Source organism: Drosophila yakuba, chromosome 2R, assembly GCF_016746365.2.
Source record: "Drosophila yakuba strain Tai18E2 chromosome 2R, Prin_Dyak_Tai18E2_2.1, whole genome shotgun sequence".
Classification (NCBI taxonomy): domain Eukaryota; kingdom Metazoa; phylum Arthropoda; class Insecta; order Diptera; family Drosophilidae; genus Drosophila; species Drosophila yakuba.
Genome location: NC_052528.2, coordinates 5,859,505 through 5,878,967, shown reverse-complemented (window position 1 = coordinate 5,878,967; position 19,463 = coordinate 5,859,505). Strand labels below are relative to the sequence as shown.

Sequence of the window (19,463 nt, the reverse complement as noted above, 5' to 3'; positions counted from 1 at the left end):
CACAAGGATTTCCCTGCTTTTTTCCTAGAGACCTAATAGCTAAATAACTAAACTTTGGAATGATATGGATAATGTATGCTGTCGCAAGATTTCCCTGCAACTTTTCACTGACACTAGCAACAAATTCAAACATTTTAAAACGTGAATGTAATTGACATACATTTTTGGCAAAACAAAGTCCTTTATACAAATGAAACAAAATGATCGTTCAGGTAAGAAACACAAATCGTATACATTAGTAATAAAATAAAATAAAATTAAGTTAAATAATACAAGATACGTTTTTCATTCCACATTTACAATTAAAATTATGTGTGATATTTGGATATAATTTTTATTTAAATTTACATTATTTTAAGTCAGTAATTTTACAATTCAAAACAAAGTAAATAGTTTTACAACACATGAAATATACCCAAAAAAAGGTAATTCTGGCTTTCAAAATTATAAGCGGAACATTGTAAAGTGCGCTTTTGTTCTGCGCATTTCTTCCCGAAATAAAACTTTTTATTTTCACACAAAGTTGTGCAACCAAGGGATGGAATAATTTCCCCCATGAGCTGGGGCCCTCTCAAATATTTTCCAAAGCGCATTAAGGGTGTGAAGTTTTGGTTGGACTGGAATCCCTGGACAACTCAGCGATGGGGAAATTAAAGCTTTAAGCGCGACGAGAAGGACCTTACCCCTCGCACACACTTTGCACATTTAAATTGAAGTCATTCCGTATTCCAATTGAGGGCAGCCCCTTGTCCGACATCTTAGTGTCCTGAGTGAGTGACACAAATTCCAGCAGAGCACTGCGTAAACTGCTGCCCACAACTGGCAACGAAATTGAGGCTAAAGTAAGCATAATTTATGACACGTCGCCACCTGAAGGCGAAGCGTGTGACACTATTTAAATTTCTCTATTTCTGCTAAAAAAATCTAAAGGAAAAGACCGCAAGGATGCTATCCTGGCGAACACGTGTTAGAAAGCAGAACGCCCAGATGTTCCTGTTCCCGAAAGCAAATGGAGCGAGAAGCTCACAGCTGGGGTGCTTAGTCTCCTGCCCCGAATGGCGGAGGAGCGACTAGGACATGATGCAGTGCAAGATTGAGTGTCCTCGCCGCTGTCGTCGGCTCTCAAATGGAGTCACTCCGCAAAACTAATGATGTGGAAAATGTGCTCTGCTCTCGGCGAGCAACTGCCACTTTCATCGCCACATTCACAGTCACCTCCACATTCACCACCACATCCACCTGTACCGCCACTGCGACCCATCATTGATGAGGTGTTGCGGAGCAGAAGCTCCAGGATCACGAGTCGTGCCCCAGATTTCCAACCATCCCCAGCCGGGAAAATGTGAAAATTTCCATGTGCAAACACTCGGAAAATACACATTTTTTCGAACAATATAGTCGAACCGAGTTCATTGAACACGACGCAACGAATTTTAAGCTTAGGAATTAGGAACTTCAATCAAAAGTTTAGACTTCTAAAAAATATAGCATTGATACAATTGTCATGTCCTAGAAGATAAAAAAAAATATGAAGAGACAAATAAATACTAATGCTTTAAAATAATAACAGAATATTTTGTAAAGTCCTTCATCTTCTACTTTAGTTATTAAATTATTGGCTAATTCATTTTGTAGTTATTCACTATCTATTCCTATTTGTGTGGCTACATATTTCTCAGTGTACATTTCCACTCCTGTGCCTGAGTTGCATGAGCGAAGGCAGACAGGCAATGACAATTGATATTATTTGTTTTGCATTCGAAGTCAATTTGCTGTTTGGCATTGTCTGTGTGCCTGCAGTTGGAAAATGGCAGGGAGTCCTTCTCGGAAATAAATAGATACGAGTATGTAGCACTCCTGGCTGCTTTTATCGTAATGGCGTTCAGTTCTCAAAGTTATGTTTCACTTGAATTTGGCCCACTAGTCAAACAGAGCCAAAAGTCTGTGAGGTAATTAGGTAAATTCGATCTTCTATTGTCCAGCAAATTGTTATTTTATTTGTAATTGATATTGCTTCGATTTAATTACTACTTTTGGCAAAGGCGAACAATGAGGACTATAATTAAATTGGAAGGCCAATAAATTACTGTGCACCGTTCACAAAGCACAAAGGGAATGCCCAGGAAGTGCATCCGAAAGAGCTATACTTACGTGCACTCGTACTCGTTCCACAAGTCGACGCAGTCAAAGGGATCGGGGCAGATGACATTCGAGCACGGCCTGTTCGAGGGGCAGTTCCGCTCCAGGTTGCGGGCCATCGTCGCCTGGCCCCATTGGGTGCCATTCATGGCGGGCGGCAGGGGCAAGTGTTTTCCATCCAGCCTGTTGGTGGAAAAGGGGTAAAGATGGGAAAAATGGGAAAACTACGCATGAATGCCGGCAATCGGGGGGTCCTTTTCCTTTATCTTTGGCTAACAGATGTTAAGATGCTAGGGAGGGACATATATTTATTGCATTCCTACTCCTGTGTGCTCCTTCCAATCGTAATTTAAGGTAAATACCCATTCGCTCTTAGGTTCAACATTTCTGCGTTACAATTTCTGTTCATATTCCAAATAGTGTTCAGTTGTGTGTACATTTTTTATTTTTTTCAATATTGGCTTTTATACTAAACTGTACAACTTTTACTTTAATTTTAAATAGTCTTTTGAGTTGAGTGAATATTTCTATTTTTCTAAAAGCAAACGGAGTACATAGTTTGTAAGTAAGGCATTGTTGGTATTACCCCTTTGAAAAGAGTATCTCTTCAACGCAATTGGCTCTAATCAGCATATGAGCTTACCTGATGTCGTCCAAGCAGCTTCTTTGAAAATCGGATTGGACCTCAAAGGTCTTGATTCCCGTATACTCGGCCTTGCCGCCCGCATAAACACCCTCCTGCTTGTCGATACTCAGCCACTGGTGTCCTGTGAAGTGAAAGGACTCGTTGTACCGCCTCGACTCCCCGCCATCCAGTTCCATTAGAGCTGCCGATCCATATCGACTAATGCGAATCACATGCCACTGGCCATCGTTCACTGCGATTGCGGTTAGGGTCAGCAGCTGCTCCTCGTTTCTCATGGAGTTCAGATTATAGCGGAACTGGAGGTGGCCCCTTCGAAGTTCCAGGATGGCGTACTCCCTGTGGTGTTGATCACTAACCCGGAAAAGTTCGCCTCCCTGCTCTCGAGTTCGAAATCTCAGCTGCAACTGGGTGGAAAATCTGTCGGGTTCAAAGCTGAGGGCGAATTTCACATAGCTCTGGGCCTTAAAAGTCGTAGGAATGGTGGGTACATTACAGCCAGGACCCATCCAACCCGGCTGGCAGTGGCACTTGGCCTGAACCAAGCTGGCCACACAATTTCCATGCTCCCAACAACGAGCTGTGTGCTCGGTTTTCAGGCAAACTTCGTCGGTCTGCGGACAGGCGGGAAAACTATTCCTGGCCAAAGCGGGAAAAGCCAAATCGTAGTGCTCTGAGTTGTGGATAACGTTGCGTATACAACCATCAAAGCCCTTCGAGCTAAAGGCATACTGCCAATTGTACAGGGTTTGATCGAAGTGCTGTCTATAGAGTCCGCCCAGCTGAAGGGGTTGATTCAGATTCAGGGACTCAGCGAAGGGGGGAATTTGTCCTCTCGCCTGGCAGGCATTATCATCGAATTCCGGCGGAGTGCCATCCTCCATTTCGGAGACCAAAGCAGTGCGACAGAAGTCCACGACCATGCGGACATTTTCGGAATCCCAAAAAATATCCAAGCGATGCCAGACACCATCATCCAGGGTTTTCTTCGTCTTTACCCTCAGCTCCAAAGTTCCCGAACCGAAATCGATGAGTAGTCGGGGATAGCCCTGCTCCAGTTCGACGGCTATAAAGTCGCTGATCACGGTTTCATCGGGCTTTGGTGGAACAATCGGTCCATTGTATAGTATCAAGCCGTCTGCAACGCGAGTGATGAACTCCAAACTGAGATGCGATTCCTGGCAGAGTTGCAGTGGAGGATACCAGGCCCAGCCATTGCCGCGAAAGCTTCTAGTGGACTGCTGACATCGCGGGCCATTATAGCCCACCGGACAGGCCACACATTTCGGACCATTTCGGGTTTCCACACACCGACCGCCATTATAACAAAGGTGGGTTCTGCAATTGTGGTCCTGGTGGGTGAAGTTCCTCGCGCGGCAAACACATTGAGCACTGATGTCCAAGCGAACACCCACCAAAGCCGTGCGATTCACACTAACCGTGTAGGGTTTTTTGCCCAACTCCACCTTGGAGGTACAGGAATTGGAGCCGCACTTCCCTTTGCCTTCATGCAAGCACTCGTTTATATTGACCATGGTGATGTTCAGGCCCACGTCTTTTTCAATCTCCTCACGATGCATTTGCACCACGCCATTCAGGCGTACGGCTTTGAAATATGGTTGCTGAGTTGCAGAACGGGCTGCAAAGTGAACATCGGTTAGGGGATAGGGGGAACCTTCCTTAAGTTGCACACTGAATACGTCCACATTATCTCTATCTGTGTACAACAGCTCGGCCAGCTTGTTGCGAAATCTCTCCAGCTTGGAGGGCTCTACTTGATTCTTAACCGGGTTCCAAGTCCTAACGAAATCCTCATCGGTTATGTGGGACAATCTCATGGATCCAGCCTGCTGAACGGCCTCTGCTGTTATGTCGCGCACTGTGACGCTGAGGTTAGCGGGGATATCCTCCTGGCCGTGCTCTCGATCGTAGACCTTGAACCGCAGCTGATAGCGACCTCTTCTCGTTCCGGCCCTCATTGTTAGAATTCCAGTATCCGTATCCAGCTTAAATCGTTGATGCTCCTGAACCTCCCAGTAGTACTTCTTGTCCGGCACATCCCAGTCATCGGGATCATTGACATAGACCCTGCCTATCGGCGTATCCTGCGACTGTCCTTGGTAGTTATACACGAGCACGGACTTGCTGCCGGGCTGCATTTTATTATCATTTACATCGCCGATGGTGAGGGTAAGAGTGCTGGTGCCCGTCATGGCAGGAGCTCCATTGTCCTTAATCTCGATGGGGATGGCATAGCTCTTTTGCACCTCGCGATCAAAGGGACGTAGGGATGAGATAATGGCCACCCCATTTCCACTGTCACCTCCTGAAAGGATATTTTAAATTAGTTGTGAAAAATTTAAATTATGAAAACTAAAATAGTGTAACCAAATTGATGGATTTTTTGTACCAGAATGATGTTGAAGATAAAAGCGAATCAATTTTCAAAGCTCGCCAGATCGGAAACCGCGGTTCTGCTCCACTGCATTTTCCAAACTAACCAGAAAACGCTAAAACCAAACAACTTGCAATTCGAAACTGAACCACTTCGCACTCCATTCAATTCGATTCATTCGAGGCAATTGCCACAAAGCCAAACTGTGTTTGCATAGTAATGGTGATTGAATTATGTTCCAGACAATCAGCATCATCAGCATTGTTTGTGCCACAAAGTTAGTAACCAACAAAAAAAAAAATTGCACTGTAAAAGCCAACTGAGAGATAGAGAAATTGGTCGAAATGTGCCACAGAACCAGAGAAATAGAAAGCGATGGAACTGTGGACAGGACTCAGCCTCCAGGCTTCATCTCGTTTGGTGCAGCTGACCATGTCCGGCAGGCTTTGTTTTCATTGCGATTTGGTGTTTTCCTTTCATGGGTTTTTCCTAAGGAAGGAGTATATGCACGAAACTGAAGTTCTTGCTTAATAAAACGGTTTTTCGATTTTTTCTATCCCAATCTGAGGCCTAATACACACATGAATGGAAAAATCAGCGGAGTAAATTAATTCTGTGTACAAAGATGCGTACAATTTTTTTTCTGTAATTTTAGTACTCAAATGATTGGTTTCAGGTAATAAATTCCAAGAAAGGATTGAGATTTCGCTGTTTTTTTTTTAATTTAATTTGCCCTAATTTGATATTTTCTTATAGATGCAGCAGGCTTTCTAAGCATTTAATTTTCTCTACAAATATTATATTATCAAAGTTTAGTGTATTCATTTAGCCAGGTGGACACAGAAAACCACTCTCTTAATCTTGATTTACAATTTTTTCTCTGCTTTCCCCTTTTGTAAAATGGAAATTGCTTTATACTTTTTGTGAAGCCATTATTGGGAGTTATTTGAAACAAAAACCCGAGTCCTGAACAAAAAACAGAAAAAACACCCCAATAAAATCGATCAAATGAAAGAAAATTTGAGGTGTCACTTGAATGCTGTCGCTGACATTGACAGCAAGTTTTTCAATTTTCTCGACCAGTTTTTCTGCTTTGCCAGTTTGAATTTCAGGGCACATTTCACTTTGGTATCTGTGTGTCCCTCTGCTTTAGTATCCATCCTCATTGATGTGTTTTTATTACTATTTTTTTTAATTTTTTCCTGACCTGGCACGTGTTTGAGTTTCAAGTGTCTCTCCAATAAACGATTTGACCCAAAAGCCTTTGGGGTGTTTAAATATATAATTAATTTTCAGATGCTGAATTAATTATTCGTCCATACACAAATGCAAACTCTAAATAAATAAAAAATTAGGCTGCCTATTCGTTTGATATTAATTTGCATAATTACTTAAATGAGATGCGTAATTGTTATAAATAGCTGCAACATATCTCATTGAATACATTTTTAATCAGGCAAATGCATTAAATATACGCTGTACTTTGTTTTTTAATTTTTCAAGTGCTAGCGATTATTTTCCATTCGATTTTTTGTTGCGCTAATTCGACAGATGTTTGGCTTAGCGAGCGTTTAAACATTTTTTGCTTCATTAATGATGCACAGCGATTTGCCCCAGGCTATGTTGAATACATGTGCTACGAAACTTACATTCAACTGTTGGTTTTTATTAAAGCTAGAAATTGTACTTCGTAATTTAAAATTGCAAATAACAAAAACTTGTTTGCTTTAGTTTTGTCTAGGTAAGAGATGTGTAGATAAAATTTAAAGTACTTACTTCGGTCATACTCCACTTTAAAGCCCGCTCTTATTTCGTCGCTGGCCAAAGGATCCAGTCGAAAGGTGAAGGGTCCCCCATTGCCCCTTAGTCGGTCATCGGGATCCTTGGCTGCCACCTCCAGAATTTTTTTACCAGACACATTCTCAGGTAAGGTGGGCCTATAATCCTGGGCAAAAGTCGGTGCATTATCATTGACATCCTTAACTATCACGGTCAGAGTTGCGGTTGCCGTTCGAGCAGGGCTTCCATCGTCAATGGCTAAAATCTGAATATGGTGCCTATCCTGAGTTTCCCGATCCAAAGGTCTTTGTATGCTCACTGCTCCTCTATCACTAATGGCAAATTGTCTCTTCCGGTTTGTGGCACGAACTATTTTGTAAGCTACTTTGGAGTGACCCCCCTGGTCGGCATCCGTGGCCTTAAATTGCTCGAGAATGGTTCCTACTTTTGTATCCTCATAGATTGAAACCTCGATGTGCTCCCGATCGAATTTTGGCACATTGTCGTTAATGTCTCGCAGCTTCACCACCACCCAGGAATAGGCCACATGATACTTGTCACTTCCACCGGGACCATCGTCGCCTTTATCGTTGACCTGAATGCGGAACCGGAATCCGCTACTTTGCAGCGGATCCTCGTAGTCCAAGGGCTGTATGATTTTCAGTGAGCCCGTTCCATCGCCATTCCGAACCATCGCAAATTTATCCGCCCCGAAACCACTGTTCGGCACCACCTTGTATTGGAATGTGTTCGTTTCGTCCTCGTCCTGAACCGTCACCGTCAGAATGGGCGTCTCTGGGATGTAAGTGCCATTCGTTTCGTCCACCTCCGTAACCCACTCGTCCTTGGTGAACTGCGGCGGCATGTCGTTGAGGTCCTTGACGCGAATGGAGGCGGTGCCAGTACCTGCGAAATTGGACAGCAAACAAGTCGGACGAAGTGCGTCAGATGGGCGTCAATAGCAGATAGATGCAGTGGGAGACAAATGGGCAAATTACTGGGGAGCATTTGATATGCTTTGGTCTACGTGTAAATTGGTTGTCTGAAGGATAAATGATGGTGGTCTCATAATTTACAGAGTTTGCAAAATTTGCTCAATTTATTTACAAAATTAATTTTCATACCAAACTGAACAAAATGTCATATCCTTCGGTACCAAGACTGTCCAATTTGTCTATCAAGTTGTAGTATATGTACAAGCCCTTTGAGTTTCTAGATACAGACATCTTATAAGCTTCGGCTAAGGTTAGGGCCTCTGGTAATCTAACTCTTCTGAGAACTGATATTAACACCCACAGCAGCGAGACCAACTACCCGGCCACGTGCGCTTACACAACCCACCTTTAAGTCCACCGCCGTCCATTGCCACTACCTGGATGGAGTAGTCGGGCGTTCGCTCCCTGTCCAGACAGCAGACAGCCGTTTTGATGAGTCCCGTCTCCGGCTCGATTTCGAAGATGGGCGCCCCCGTCTCCTCCTCGATGACGTTCTTCTCAATCGAGTAGATTAGCTTGGCGTTGGTACTCTCGTTGGGATCGTCGTAGTCGACGGCGGACATGGTCATCACCGAACTGCCGGCGGTGCCGTTCTCGGTCACGTTGCCAAAGTAGATGCCCTGCGGAAACTGCGGCGCATTGTCGTTGATGTCCTTTAGGTTCACCTGGATGTCCGCATAGCCTACAAGCCCTTCGCCGCCCTCGTCCTGGGCGAATACTGTGAAGCGCCACTGTGGCCTCCCATTGGGCTGATCTCTGTCCAGGGGCTGTGGATTCGGAAATACAAGAGAGTTATTTATTAACCGGATTTAGTAGTAGAAGTACCAATTCAATGCTCTTTCAAACCATCTCTTCTCATTTTACTCTAATTTAGTGGAGGAAGTTAAGCCCTGATATTTGATATTCCTTAACTAACTTTGGTATATCCGTTTTCTTGCAGTGTATCGCAAGGAGATTTGATTTGGCAGCTGTTTGTTTGTTTGCAAATTATTTTATGCCCCTTGGTAAATTGTAACTGAGCCACAGCCACAGTAACAGCCACAGACGAAGACCTTGGAAACCCTTGAGCCGTTGGCCATCGCTTGTTGTTTGCTCCTAATCTGGCTTTGGTGGCTTTGCGATTGTAGGTGGTCTTACACACAGAAGTCTGTTATTAGATTTCTCATTAAATGAGTTATCCACACGAAATTGCATTGGCAATGACAAAATAAAAGCCATCCATTCGATGAAAATTCCCCTTAGCATTGACTGTGATTGTTTGTGTGTGCCAGTGTGTTGGACAACCTTAGCCTGTCAACCTTTTGGTCTTGGCTTGGCTTTGGCCCCTATTCAAATTACCCTTAAACATTGCTTACTCAGCTAATGCATAGAGAACACACTTGAAATGTATTCAATGTGCTGGTATGTGTGGTCGGTTTGAAGGACAATTTGCTTTTACGATGAATTAATTCTGTAGTCTTATTGAAGTAAATGAAAGCTAAGACTTGTATTTACTCTTAGAACACAACAAAAATCTCCGTATGTTACTTCTACGAGCATATTTAAGTGGTCAAAAAGCTCATATAACGAGGGAGGGAGAAATATATTTGTAAGTAAATCGAATGTAAGGTCTTCTGATGTTAAGCATATCACATGCAAGCGTGAGGCTATTGGCCTTACAGACATTATATTGTTTAGTATGGCGTATAATACAATATACAATTTAATAAACCTAAGTGTTTGCCCTCTTTGGATTTGTTGTATTCTATGTGACCCAGATTTCATGTCACTTTTTTAGTAACTAACCAGACAACGCATTTGATTGACATTCTCTCAGCTGTCGGCAAATAAACTTTAAACCGTAGTTCGCTCAATTAAAACAGGAAAAAATTGGCTCTACTACCACGTGACACGTAATGCAATCGCAATTACAAATTAAAAGCCGTCAGGCAGTCAGCAAGTGGCATCCGGCAATCGAAGGACCTCGAATCCCTACAAACTGAACTCTTTTTTCCAAGCCCATTTTGCCGCTTGATTTTACACACAATTTTATGCCAGCCAACCGCGCACCAATAACGAACGACGAACGTCATTTACATGTGGTCGGTTGTAGAGCGTCAAAACCACAAATGCCACATGCTGTCGCTGCCCCGCCCCCTGCCCACCACCACCCACTGCCCACCGCCCACTAGCCCACTTTTAACCCTATCGCATCAGTGAACTGCCCCATCCGCCAGCAATAAAACAAATAAAGCGAACCGCCAGCGGCAACATTTGAACATTTTATGCAGAATGCGAATCGGAGTGGGGTTTTTTGTGGCTCGTTCTTTGAAAGGCATCGGAAGGTCCAATAGTGTTGGCACCTATTTTCCAGCTAGATTCTTGACTTTAGAGAAATCAATCAAATGTATTATTTTAATGTTTGGCTATATCGAGTGCCTAATCTTATCTGAATCTGGTACCTAATTGTCTACAATCATATAAGAATGGTTTGTAATAATTTAACACCAAATCAGAGCCAAGAACATATGGGCCCCGCGATTGGGGTACTTGCTCAGCTTAAATTATATGATTTAAATTACATGATCAAATAAATGATCAAGTTAAAGTTATTTTAATAGAGTTTACATTACACCATAAGCGTTTAATCTTGCAAGAGTTGGTTAGCAACACTGAACCACTTTGACTCGTTTGTTTTTATCATCTTTGTCTGAAATTAATTGGAGTCTATGTATCTGACAACCGACGGTGGCAGTTTTTTGCATCTAAATGACATTACTTTTTGTTCGTTCATGCACCACTGGGCGTGGCATTTGTGTCTAGGATTGTGTGTGTGGTCTGTCACAGTTTTAAATTAATCATACGCCACCGAACCGCGTGAAAAGCTTTATAATTTACAAAACTCGCACAGCGGACCATGGTAGGGGGTGACAACAATTGAAAAGAGAGTGTGGTAAATATTGAACGCGTTTCAATCTTTTTCGGTTATGAAAGGAGTGTCCAGGGAAAAAAACTTAAAAGGGGTGTCAAATCGCTTAACGCTTTCTGTTCATTTTTTTGGTTGGTTACATTCGATTTTAAAGAAGCTCAAAATAAAATGTGGATCCTGTTAAAAAATGTGTGTTCAAATGTGATTGGTTTTGCATGCCCATTAAAAATGTTATGTTTTTGAATGCCCATTAAATATGTTATGTTTCCCTATACTTGGTCAAAACTCTCCCATTGTGGCGGCAAAGATCACAATGTCATTTCACGAGCATTTATTTAGGGTGTATTCAGTTCCGTATCGCTGTGACCCTCTCATTTTTTTAGTTGTTCACTCGTCACACAATATAAACAATATAAAGCGCCATTGTGCGAGCGTAAACTGTGGCTCAATTGTAAACGGCCAAGGGAAAGCCTTCAGTCAAAAAAAAAGTAGGCTCCCGGGGCTTATAGAGTAGGTACCCCCAAGCATGGTCACAAAGGAAAAAGTTATTTCCACGTTTTTGTTCCAGCTTTTTTCGAGTTGCGCGCCATTTGCACGGTTTGCTGTTAAGGGGCCGACGCGAAATTTTAACTGGCTTTCATTACGCTCGTTTTACGAGGGGACTCGAAATTGGCATCTGTTTAAAAGGGAACGTGAGGTGAACGGGCGCCCACTTACCTTGAGAACAAAAATATCGCCCGTCGTGCGATTTATATCAAATTTACTATTCGCTGGGTTATCAGGGTCGATGCCCTGGCCAGTCAGGAAATATACAATATTTATTGGTCTATCTACATCGCCATCGGTGGCTGTGACCTGCAATGAAATGGAAAAGAAAATGGTTAGTAACAAAAACTGCAGTATACGGTGGGGATAAGGATTCAGATTCGAGGGAATCTGAACTGGACGCTGCTTACAAAATTGGTGGCTATAAATCAAATATGTAAATGAGCCAAATGCTTTAAATGTCCAATAAAGGGCAACGTGAAAGTCGAACCGGGGAAAGTCCGGGGGGGATGGAAAATCTGGACGGTGGGCGTGGTAGGTGTTTTTCCTTTAGCCCGTAAAATTGCTGGTAAATTTATGCTTCGATTTTTTGCTCTACTATTTTTTGCACATTTTTTTCGGACCCTCCCACGATGGCCGCAAAATATTTTTTGACAAAAAAAGGAATGAAATGCTAATATAACCGAGATTTATGTAATTATTCAATCGGATTTCGGTTTATTCTCTTGTCTTATTGTTTTATTTTGTTTCGTTTTCGCTTTGTGATTGGTAAATTAAATCAGCATTTAGGACCATTTTCTTGGAATATTTGATCATAGGCAAAATGGTTATCGACTTTGATTTGGTTTTTTGGGGATTGAGCAATTGAATAAAATCAACTTAATGGAATAGTACTGAAACGCTACCCATTATTATACTTGAAAATTCCGAAAGAATTTTACTTGTTTTAGTCCTTTTACAAATAACAGGTTATGAAGTGCCTCAATTTTCCTTGGCCGCTTACATGCAGAAGGAAAACTTACAACTTCTTGTAATTGCTTCTTAACAACAAGCAACAATGCAAAAGAAGGATTAAGGATAAAAAAAGCACAGTCTAAAACACAGTCCTTGCGATGTAAAATGTTTAAGTACTACAACTTATAATGATAAAAATCGCTACGAAAACATTAACGTGTTAAATAAGAGATATGTAAACCGAAATTATAGATATTTTAGTAAAAAAAAATTAAAAAAGAATTAAACCAACATATTGAATTGAATATCATTTCTCGCTGTGGAACAACTGAAAGCTTTTTACCTACGGGGAGGACAACAGGACAATAGTAGATCCTTCAAACAGTTGTCGTGTCAATTAAAAGCAATAATTGCCTTGTACAGTTTGAATCTTATCTCTCTGCCTTTGTCGTGTGTAAAGTGAAGTATCTGGGTGGATTGTCTGTACCAATTGTGGAAACAAAACCAAAGTTATGCATGTGTGCAACCCATTTTCTATTATAATGAAAGAAAACTGAGTTTCAGTTGAATTACAACCAAACATGTAGCAATATCCTCTGGGTCTTTGGTCCATTAAATCATCGTCACGTGTTAAGTGCCTGCCATTTCCACCCATCCTCGTTTTCAGCTCCCATCCGCTGCACATTCACAATGCGACAATTTACGTTAAATGTTGAACACAATTTGATATGACAAAAGAGTTGTCTACGTGCCATCATTGTGCCCATTATTACTGCCCGCCCATTTCGGACGCGGAAGCGATCCTTCGAGCAGCGTGCATTGTCCTTTCGCCAGGACGCCACCACACTCCCATACTCCCACACTCCCACACATTCCCCCGCCTACACTTATGGGCGTAATTGAAATGCCTTGCCAGCCAAAACTCAAACACAGAATCCTCGCCAGAGCTGCGCTTTATATAAAAAATATTTGCATTTCATTTTCCAAGCACAGAAATCAATTTGGCTCCGAAGGTGTCGGCGACAGCAAACGCATTCCATTCACCTTGTATCCGTGCAACTGCAGCATATATGTATGTATGCAACAGAAACATATATCCATATATCCTCCATAATGGGTCCTGCCGTGACAATGCTCCTCCGGCCGCACTTTGGCCCGCCATAAATGTGTAATTAAAAACTCGCCTTGTTTTTCATCGTTTCTTGTTTATTGGTTTGGACATGACCGCTGAGCTGTGCAATTTTAATTTGTATTTAATGTTAAAGAAATATGAAAAAGTTGGCATTAATGAAATGCTCTTGAAAATAAGTGCGCGTAATAAATCATTCGAATGTCACTTTCGGTTATTTATAAAGCTGCCCTAATAAAAAATATGCATATAATTAAAATAAGACGTTAAAACTGAGGAGCCGCAGTCCGTGCAACCATTTGCTTAGAGTGTATTGATTTGATTTGATTTATATTTATTTTTGTGGAAAAATAATTGTAGCTCTTATATAAGCTAACATTCTACCCATTTATCTCATATGGCAGTCCATAAGTGGGCCTTTACTTCATGCACCCGTTAAAGTGTATATAAATGTTGATGTGGCCATAAACTCGACTTTTTCCACACTGGCCTTTATGTTGAAAAATAATGGCTTAAATAAAAGTCGCTTGTGAAAATATAAGTGTGAGTGGTCTGTGTGCGTACTCATGAAGTTGATGTATGTATTTGCGTTTGTGTACGCATTTTACTGCCGTTGCGAAACTATCACGTTGTTATTAATGAATGAGTATTTATGCATATTTACGGCTGAACTGGCCCACGCGAGTGCAGAATTTCCTCCCAACCTTTTTCCCGCTTGTATTCCTTTTCTCAGTCACTATTCGTTCGCCACTTGAGTTTTCCAGCCTATTGTGTTTGCTCACGGCCTGTTTTTCTTTCTCTTTTTTATTGATCAGTTTTTGGCACTTTATGCAAATTTCACGTATTGAATGTGTTGCTTACGCTGCCGCTGGTATTTATATTTAAATTGCGTGAAGTCAATAAGGCGATAAGTGCTGCCCTGAAAAGTAGGCAATGGCTTTTCAACTGAAAACTAACCTGCAGAATGCGTTTGGGCAGATTGCGATCGTCTTCCTCAGTGATTTGTGTACGATATGTTTGACGATCGAATACCGGTGGATTATCGTTGACATCGCGAACGTTGATCACAACGGTGGTGTAATTATTTTTGCGATTCCGAGTTGCCTCCAGGCGCAGTTCGTACTGTAAGATACAAGATAGTTATGGTATTTTGGTATTATTATAATGTATTATTGTATAAGTGGTCCAATTACCCATTTTAACATTATAAAGCTTATGTCAGGCCAGGCAAACCTAATTAGGCAATTTATTAATTTAAATAAATTATTAACCGTCACTAACATAAGTTCAGCACAGTGGAATCAGAGTAAAACTTTTCTCATAATCTAGCGTAAACGTTTCAAAGCTAAACATATATTTATGGTGAATTACGAAAGAGGACAATGCTCATCAGCAAAACTCAATTAATTCAATTACCAGACTGCCCCTGTTGTGTTGCAATGTGAACAACAAAAGCCAAATTCGCATGAATGGTCTGCGAAATTTTTTTTCCACGGCTGAAACAAAACAAAGTGAAAAAAAGTAGTACCAAATACGAAATTGGCAACACACGTTCCGGGTGCTGTGGCTGGTTGTTTTGGCCGTTGTGGCACTGCCACTGCTTGTTGCATGGCTGGATATTGACAGCTACACGGATTTTCAGTCCTGTTTGGGGTGCCAAAACAAGTTGCGTATAGGTGATGACTACGCTAGGCAGGGTGCGGATTTCTATGTGTGTCTGCCTCTGTTCCACACAAAAAAAAAAGTTTACTAGTTCTTTTCATTATTTTTTATAGAATTGCGATATAAAGTGCACCCATCTATCATTGTTCATAGGTACATTTATTTCTACTTGTAATACCTTTCCCATATTTTATAGAGATACTCAAGTATCAGCTTATCCCTTTTGTTTTGAAGTAAATTGGATATCTATTCAGAGATAGCAAGAAATCTTTACTGATTTTTCCAAGTGATAGATCAGTGTGTTGGCAATCACGTTAAAAATGCGCAATGGGAAATGTAACGCCAGCTGTCTATATATATCCTCTGTACCCCAGAAGTTTTTTGAGATAGAAATGCTACATGTAAGCGAATTTTTGGTTTTTTTCTGGATTCATTTTTGTATACGTCTTGGCTTGCCTGGTCGAAAGTTTGGAGAGCACCCCGAAAAGTTTTGCATAGTTTTACATATTTCCCTTTTTTGTTGTTCAACGTTAAAGCGGGAAAATATATAAATTATGCATGCAACTGAAAGGACCTAGTCGAAGAAACTAGGACTAAAAAAAAATGTGCACCAACTTGTAGACAAGTGGATACACAAACCAAAACATGTGGCATCAATAAATCATTTGTACATATGTATGTACTGATAAGTCAAATTATGTTAATACCAAAATAAGTTCCAAAATCTGTTATAAAATATTAATTTTTTTCTCAGCTTAGACTAGATCTGCAGCAAAACCCATAGTTTCAGCAGTTGTGGAAATCGCAGAGTAGTCGACTACTTACCCTTGGCCTCGTTTCGTAGTCAAGTGGACTTGCCACGTAAATAACACCGGTGGTGTTCTGTACGGCAAATGCATTGCCTATGTTACCGCCTGTGATCTGGTATCGAATATTCGTCGCTGCAAAGAGATAATGAGAGCTCGACGTTAAAACAGATTAAATTTAACCAAGGGGGTAATTCGATTGGCTTACTACGTACGCCCAGAGCACTCGGCGTATGCGTAATGAAGATAAATCACATTTTAGTAAAATAAGATTTGGAATTCGTGATATGATCATCAGTCAAAAGAGCTGCGTTAATCGAATTATGTCAAGAATTAAGTTTTCTGGTTGAATTAAATTTTTATTTTTTCATGTTGCTACTGAATCAACTTGATATTTTATCAATGGAAATCGAATGGTTTTCTAACTCTTGTTAAAAAAAGTATTTAACAAAGTAATCCACAAAGAGGCTCCTCCAAAATAAATTTGGATTGCCTTAAGATTAAAAAACAATGAACAAAGTCAAAGAGCATCAAAATGGCAGCCACGGAGGTAGCTGAAATAATTAAGTTCATTAAAAAACATTTTCCCCCACGAGAAAGAGCACAAGGACATGCCCCCAATGTTTCATAAGAATGCCAGGCACAACAAGATGCCATATAATTTACTTATTTCATGTTTAAACAGCCTGCAAAAGTGTTGTCTTGGTGGCGGAATATGGAAATGCTCTCGTATGTGACAACCAGGACACGTCTGGAGGGAGCATGCGGGGTGCAGTGGGGGAAAAGTGTGGAAAACAGGAGCCGGGGCTGACGTTGCCACATTGTCTGTGCATTTATGCGGAAATGTGAAAGGCAAACATTAGCGTAAATTAGCGACGCGTAAATCGCTTAACCTGCTCGACTAGCTGAGCGCGGGAAGGGAACTGGATGAGCAGGATGTCAGGAAGCTGGAGTTTTGAGGCATTAAAAGTTGGCCACTTTTGCTGTTTGTGGGCCGTAATAGCTTTCTGCACAATTAAGGAATTGGTTGGAGAGCTGATCAGAAAGTTTCTTGTAGCTTTTCAAACAGATTTTAACACTAATTTAAGCCATTAAAAACCATTTGTATTAGAACAAATACAAAAATACAATATAAATCCAGTTTATTGCTGCAAAGATATTACTTCATTCTTTGATAACTAATATAAACAATTTTCGAAAAAAAAAATAAAAATATAGTCTTCACTACAACAAATAACTGGCCTTATGTTCACATTCTCGCTGCAATTGGTCGTGGTTGAACTTGATGAATGTATCATACTGCTCTGCCATTTTTTGAGTCAATGCTACTTCATATTCCTGCACTACTCGATTCTCGCATTGATTCATCATTTCACAGCAAATAAGTTTTAATTGCTGATAGGTAAACAGATTTCTGCTATCTTCAGTTTTGGATTTGGCCGCCTGAAGCTCTGATTTTGGAGAACCTTCCTCCCAATCACTGGGGTCAGTGTCAAGCAATACTGGCAAATCTATCAAAAAATCATTTGGAACCTCAGGCTCCCTACTTATTTTTAACATCCTTTTTGGGATCTGCTTTCGTGCTCGTTTTGCTGAAAAATTCTCAGGTGTGTTCTCATCCCAGGGAATCGATCGCTTCCGAGAAATACCACTGACGCCTGGAACAATTGGGCTTGATAATTTTCCTAATACTGGCAAATCTATCAAAAAATTATTTGGAACCTCAGGATCCCTACTTATTTTTAACTTCCTGTTTGGGATCTGCTTTCGTGCTCGTTTTGCGGAAAAATTCTCAGGTGTGTTCTCCTCCCAAGGAATCGATCGCTTCCGTGAAATACAACTGACGCCTGGAACAATTGGGCTTGATAATTTTTCTAATTTTCTTTCGTTGCAGTTACCACCACATCGTTTTGTCAGATTTATATGCCGAGATTCCTCCTCCATAGTCAGTATACATTTTTGCATTATGTGATTCATGCCTGGAGTAAATAAATATGAATTTTCTTGGGTCTTAATATATTTCTTATTTGATCTGTTCACTTTCAACTAGACAAGTAAACTGCTATGCTTGCTGTGCTCTGTTGCCAAATTATTTTCCCATTTTTCTATAAAACATATATTTACGTCAGCAAATTCAATAAAAATACACTTAGCTTTTTAAATTACTTCACATTTCTTTAAACAACTCCTTCAGCCGCCCTCGCTTGAAACATTAATTATATATTCTGTCAGGCCATCGCTAAAATAGAACCTTTGAAACGAACGTAAACCTATTTATTTTTGTTTTTTAAATTTTTTTCAAAACAGACCATTAGAACAACGTAAGCATCGGGAGTAGCTCAGGCGAGTCGTGTTAAGTGGTCCCCAGTCTTAGACAATGACGTTTACAATTTACGACGTCATGACGCCATTTTTAAATCACTGATAATGATAATAAATTAATATACAGACACCAGAGACCCAGGCTCACATGGGAGCAGAAAAGGCAGTAAAAGTATCCCTGCTCGTCCTTCAGAACCTTTGCGATGTTGTTTGTGTACTTATTTAGCATGAAAAGTCATTTTAAAAAGTGGAGGGTAAAACATTCTCGCTTTTTGCCATGGTTTTTTGATCTTTCTAGCTCTTCGTGTGCTCATTTTTTGTTCTTTCCTTTTTATTTGAAGTTGGGGTGCCGGATAAGTGTTTTTATGGCACACACTGAAAGGTTGTGCGACTCCGGGTTTTCTTCCCACCCAGCTCATGGGTGGCTCTTTAAAAACGAGTTCTTAAAGCGATGGGATGCCAGGGAAATAAATGAGCTTTGTTTGGCCGCCTAGAACTCTTCGAACTGGTTCGAATGTGACAACATTTGGCCAACACATGGCAATTCCTCGCGCACATTCAAATAAATAATCTTTTCGCTCATAAATTCGCAATGTGGCACGCAATGGCACAAAAGTTTTACAGCTCCATTCGTATTTCAAAGTAGACACAAACATGGCAACGCAAGGAGTCGGTAAGAGTAAGAGATTTGTCCTGACCCTGTTTTGTTGGACTCAGCCTTCAATTCATATTCTATGCGACTCACACATACAACTAAAATCCCCTTCCTTCAGCGAGTAGTTCAAAATTTTCGTGTGCCCATTTATTTTCCGTTCGCCGGCTCTGTTTCCCGTTTCTGGTGGGATTACACTGGGTTCGTTGCTGTGGCAGCGTATACCTTTGAATTTAATTTAATTTAAATGATTTTAAGTAAACTTGTTTCCCATATTTTGGTTATTTATAAACACAGATATAACCATGTTTATTTTGTTATTCCTAAGCAGTTGATTTGTAATTGAATGATGTAATAGAATTTTCATATGTTATTCACTGAACGGTATAACAATTAAATCGTAGTCCCCAGCTTTTATTTCTTCTTAATATACAATACCATGTATTTTGTATGCACGAAATATATTTGTAACAGTGTGCTTTTGTTGTTTCTGCTCCGGTTTTTTCCAATTCGGGTTAATGCTTTTTTCGCAG

At 40.8% G+C, this 19,463-nt stretch overlaps 2 protein-coding genes across 7 annotated transcripts in view; both read right to left on the bottom strand.

Moving 5' to 3' along the window:
* Positions 1-19,463, bottom strand: part of LOC6529437 (putative neural-cadherin 2) — a 117,279-nt gene that overhangs the window by 7,957 nt on the left and 89,859 nt on the right. For all 4 annotated transcript variants that reach the window (XM_015196859.3, XM_039372798.2, XM_039372799.2 and 1 more), the window contains 7 exons: positions 15,976-16,091; positions 14,446-14,610; positions 11,577-11,714; positions 8,298-8,718; positions 6,954-7,862; positions 2,783-5,108; positions 2,152-2,322 (listed from right to left, as the gene is read on the bottom strand). In XM_015196859.3, coding sequence (XP_015052345.1) covers positions 2,152-2,322; positions 2,783-5,108; positions 6,954-7,862; positions 8,298-8,718; positions 11,577-11,714; positions 14,446-14,610; positions 15,976-16,091 — 4,246 coding nt within the window. The remainder of the gene's footprint in view (positions 1-2,151; positions 2,323-2,782; positions 5,109-6,953; positions 7,863-8,297; positions 8,719-11,576; positions 11,715-14,445; positions 14,611-15,975; positions 16,092-19,463) is intronic.
* On the bottom strand, positions 17,082-18,060 carry LOC26534473 (akirin). 3 transcript variants are annotated; one of them, XM_015197333.3, is made up of 2 exons: positions 17,855-18,060; positions 17,082-17,803 (listed from the first exon to the last, which is right to left on the bottom strand). In XM_015197333.3, the coding sequence occupies exons 1-2, from the start codon at positions 17,931-17,933 to the stop codon at positions 17,181-17,183; spliced, it is 702 nt and encodes a 233-aa protein (XP_015052819.1). In that variant the 5' UTR covers positions 17,934-18,060; the 3' UTR covers positions 17,082-17,180. The 3 variants fall into 3 exon arrangements, with proteins under 3 accessions (XP_015052819.1, XP_015052818.1, XP_015052820.1); XM_015197332.2 differs by having other exon boundaries at positions 17,082-17,614; positions 17,693-18,058; XM_015197334.3 differs by having other exon boundaries at positions 17,858-18,058.

Coding starts and splice junctions, on each gene's coding strand:
- LOC26534473 (XM_015197333.3), bottom strand. CDS start 17,933: ATGAATCACATAATGCAAAAATGTATACTGACTATGGAGGAGGAATCT. Junction 17,804..17,854: donor TCTGACAAAACGATGTGGTG/GTAACTGCAACG, acceptor CAATTGTTCCAG/GCGTCAGTTGTATTTCACGG.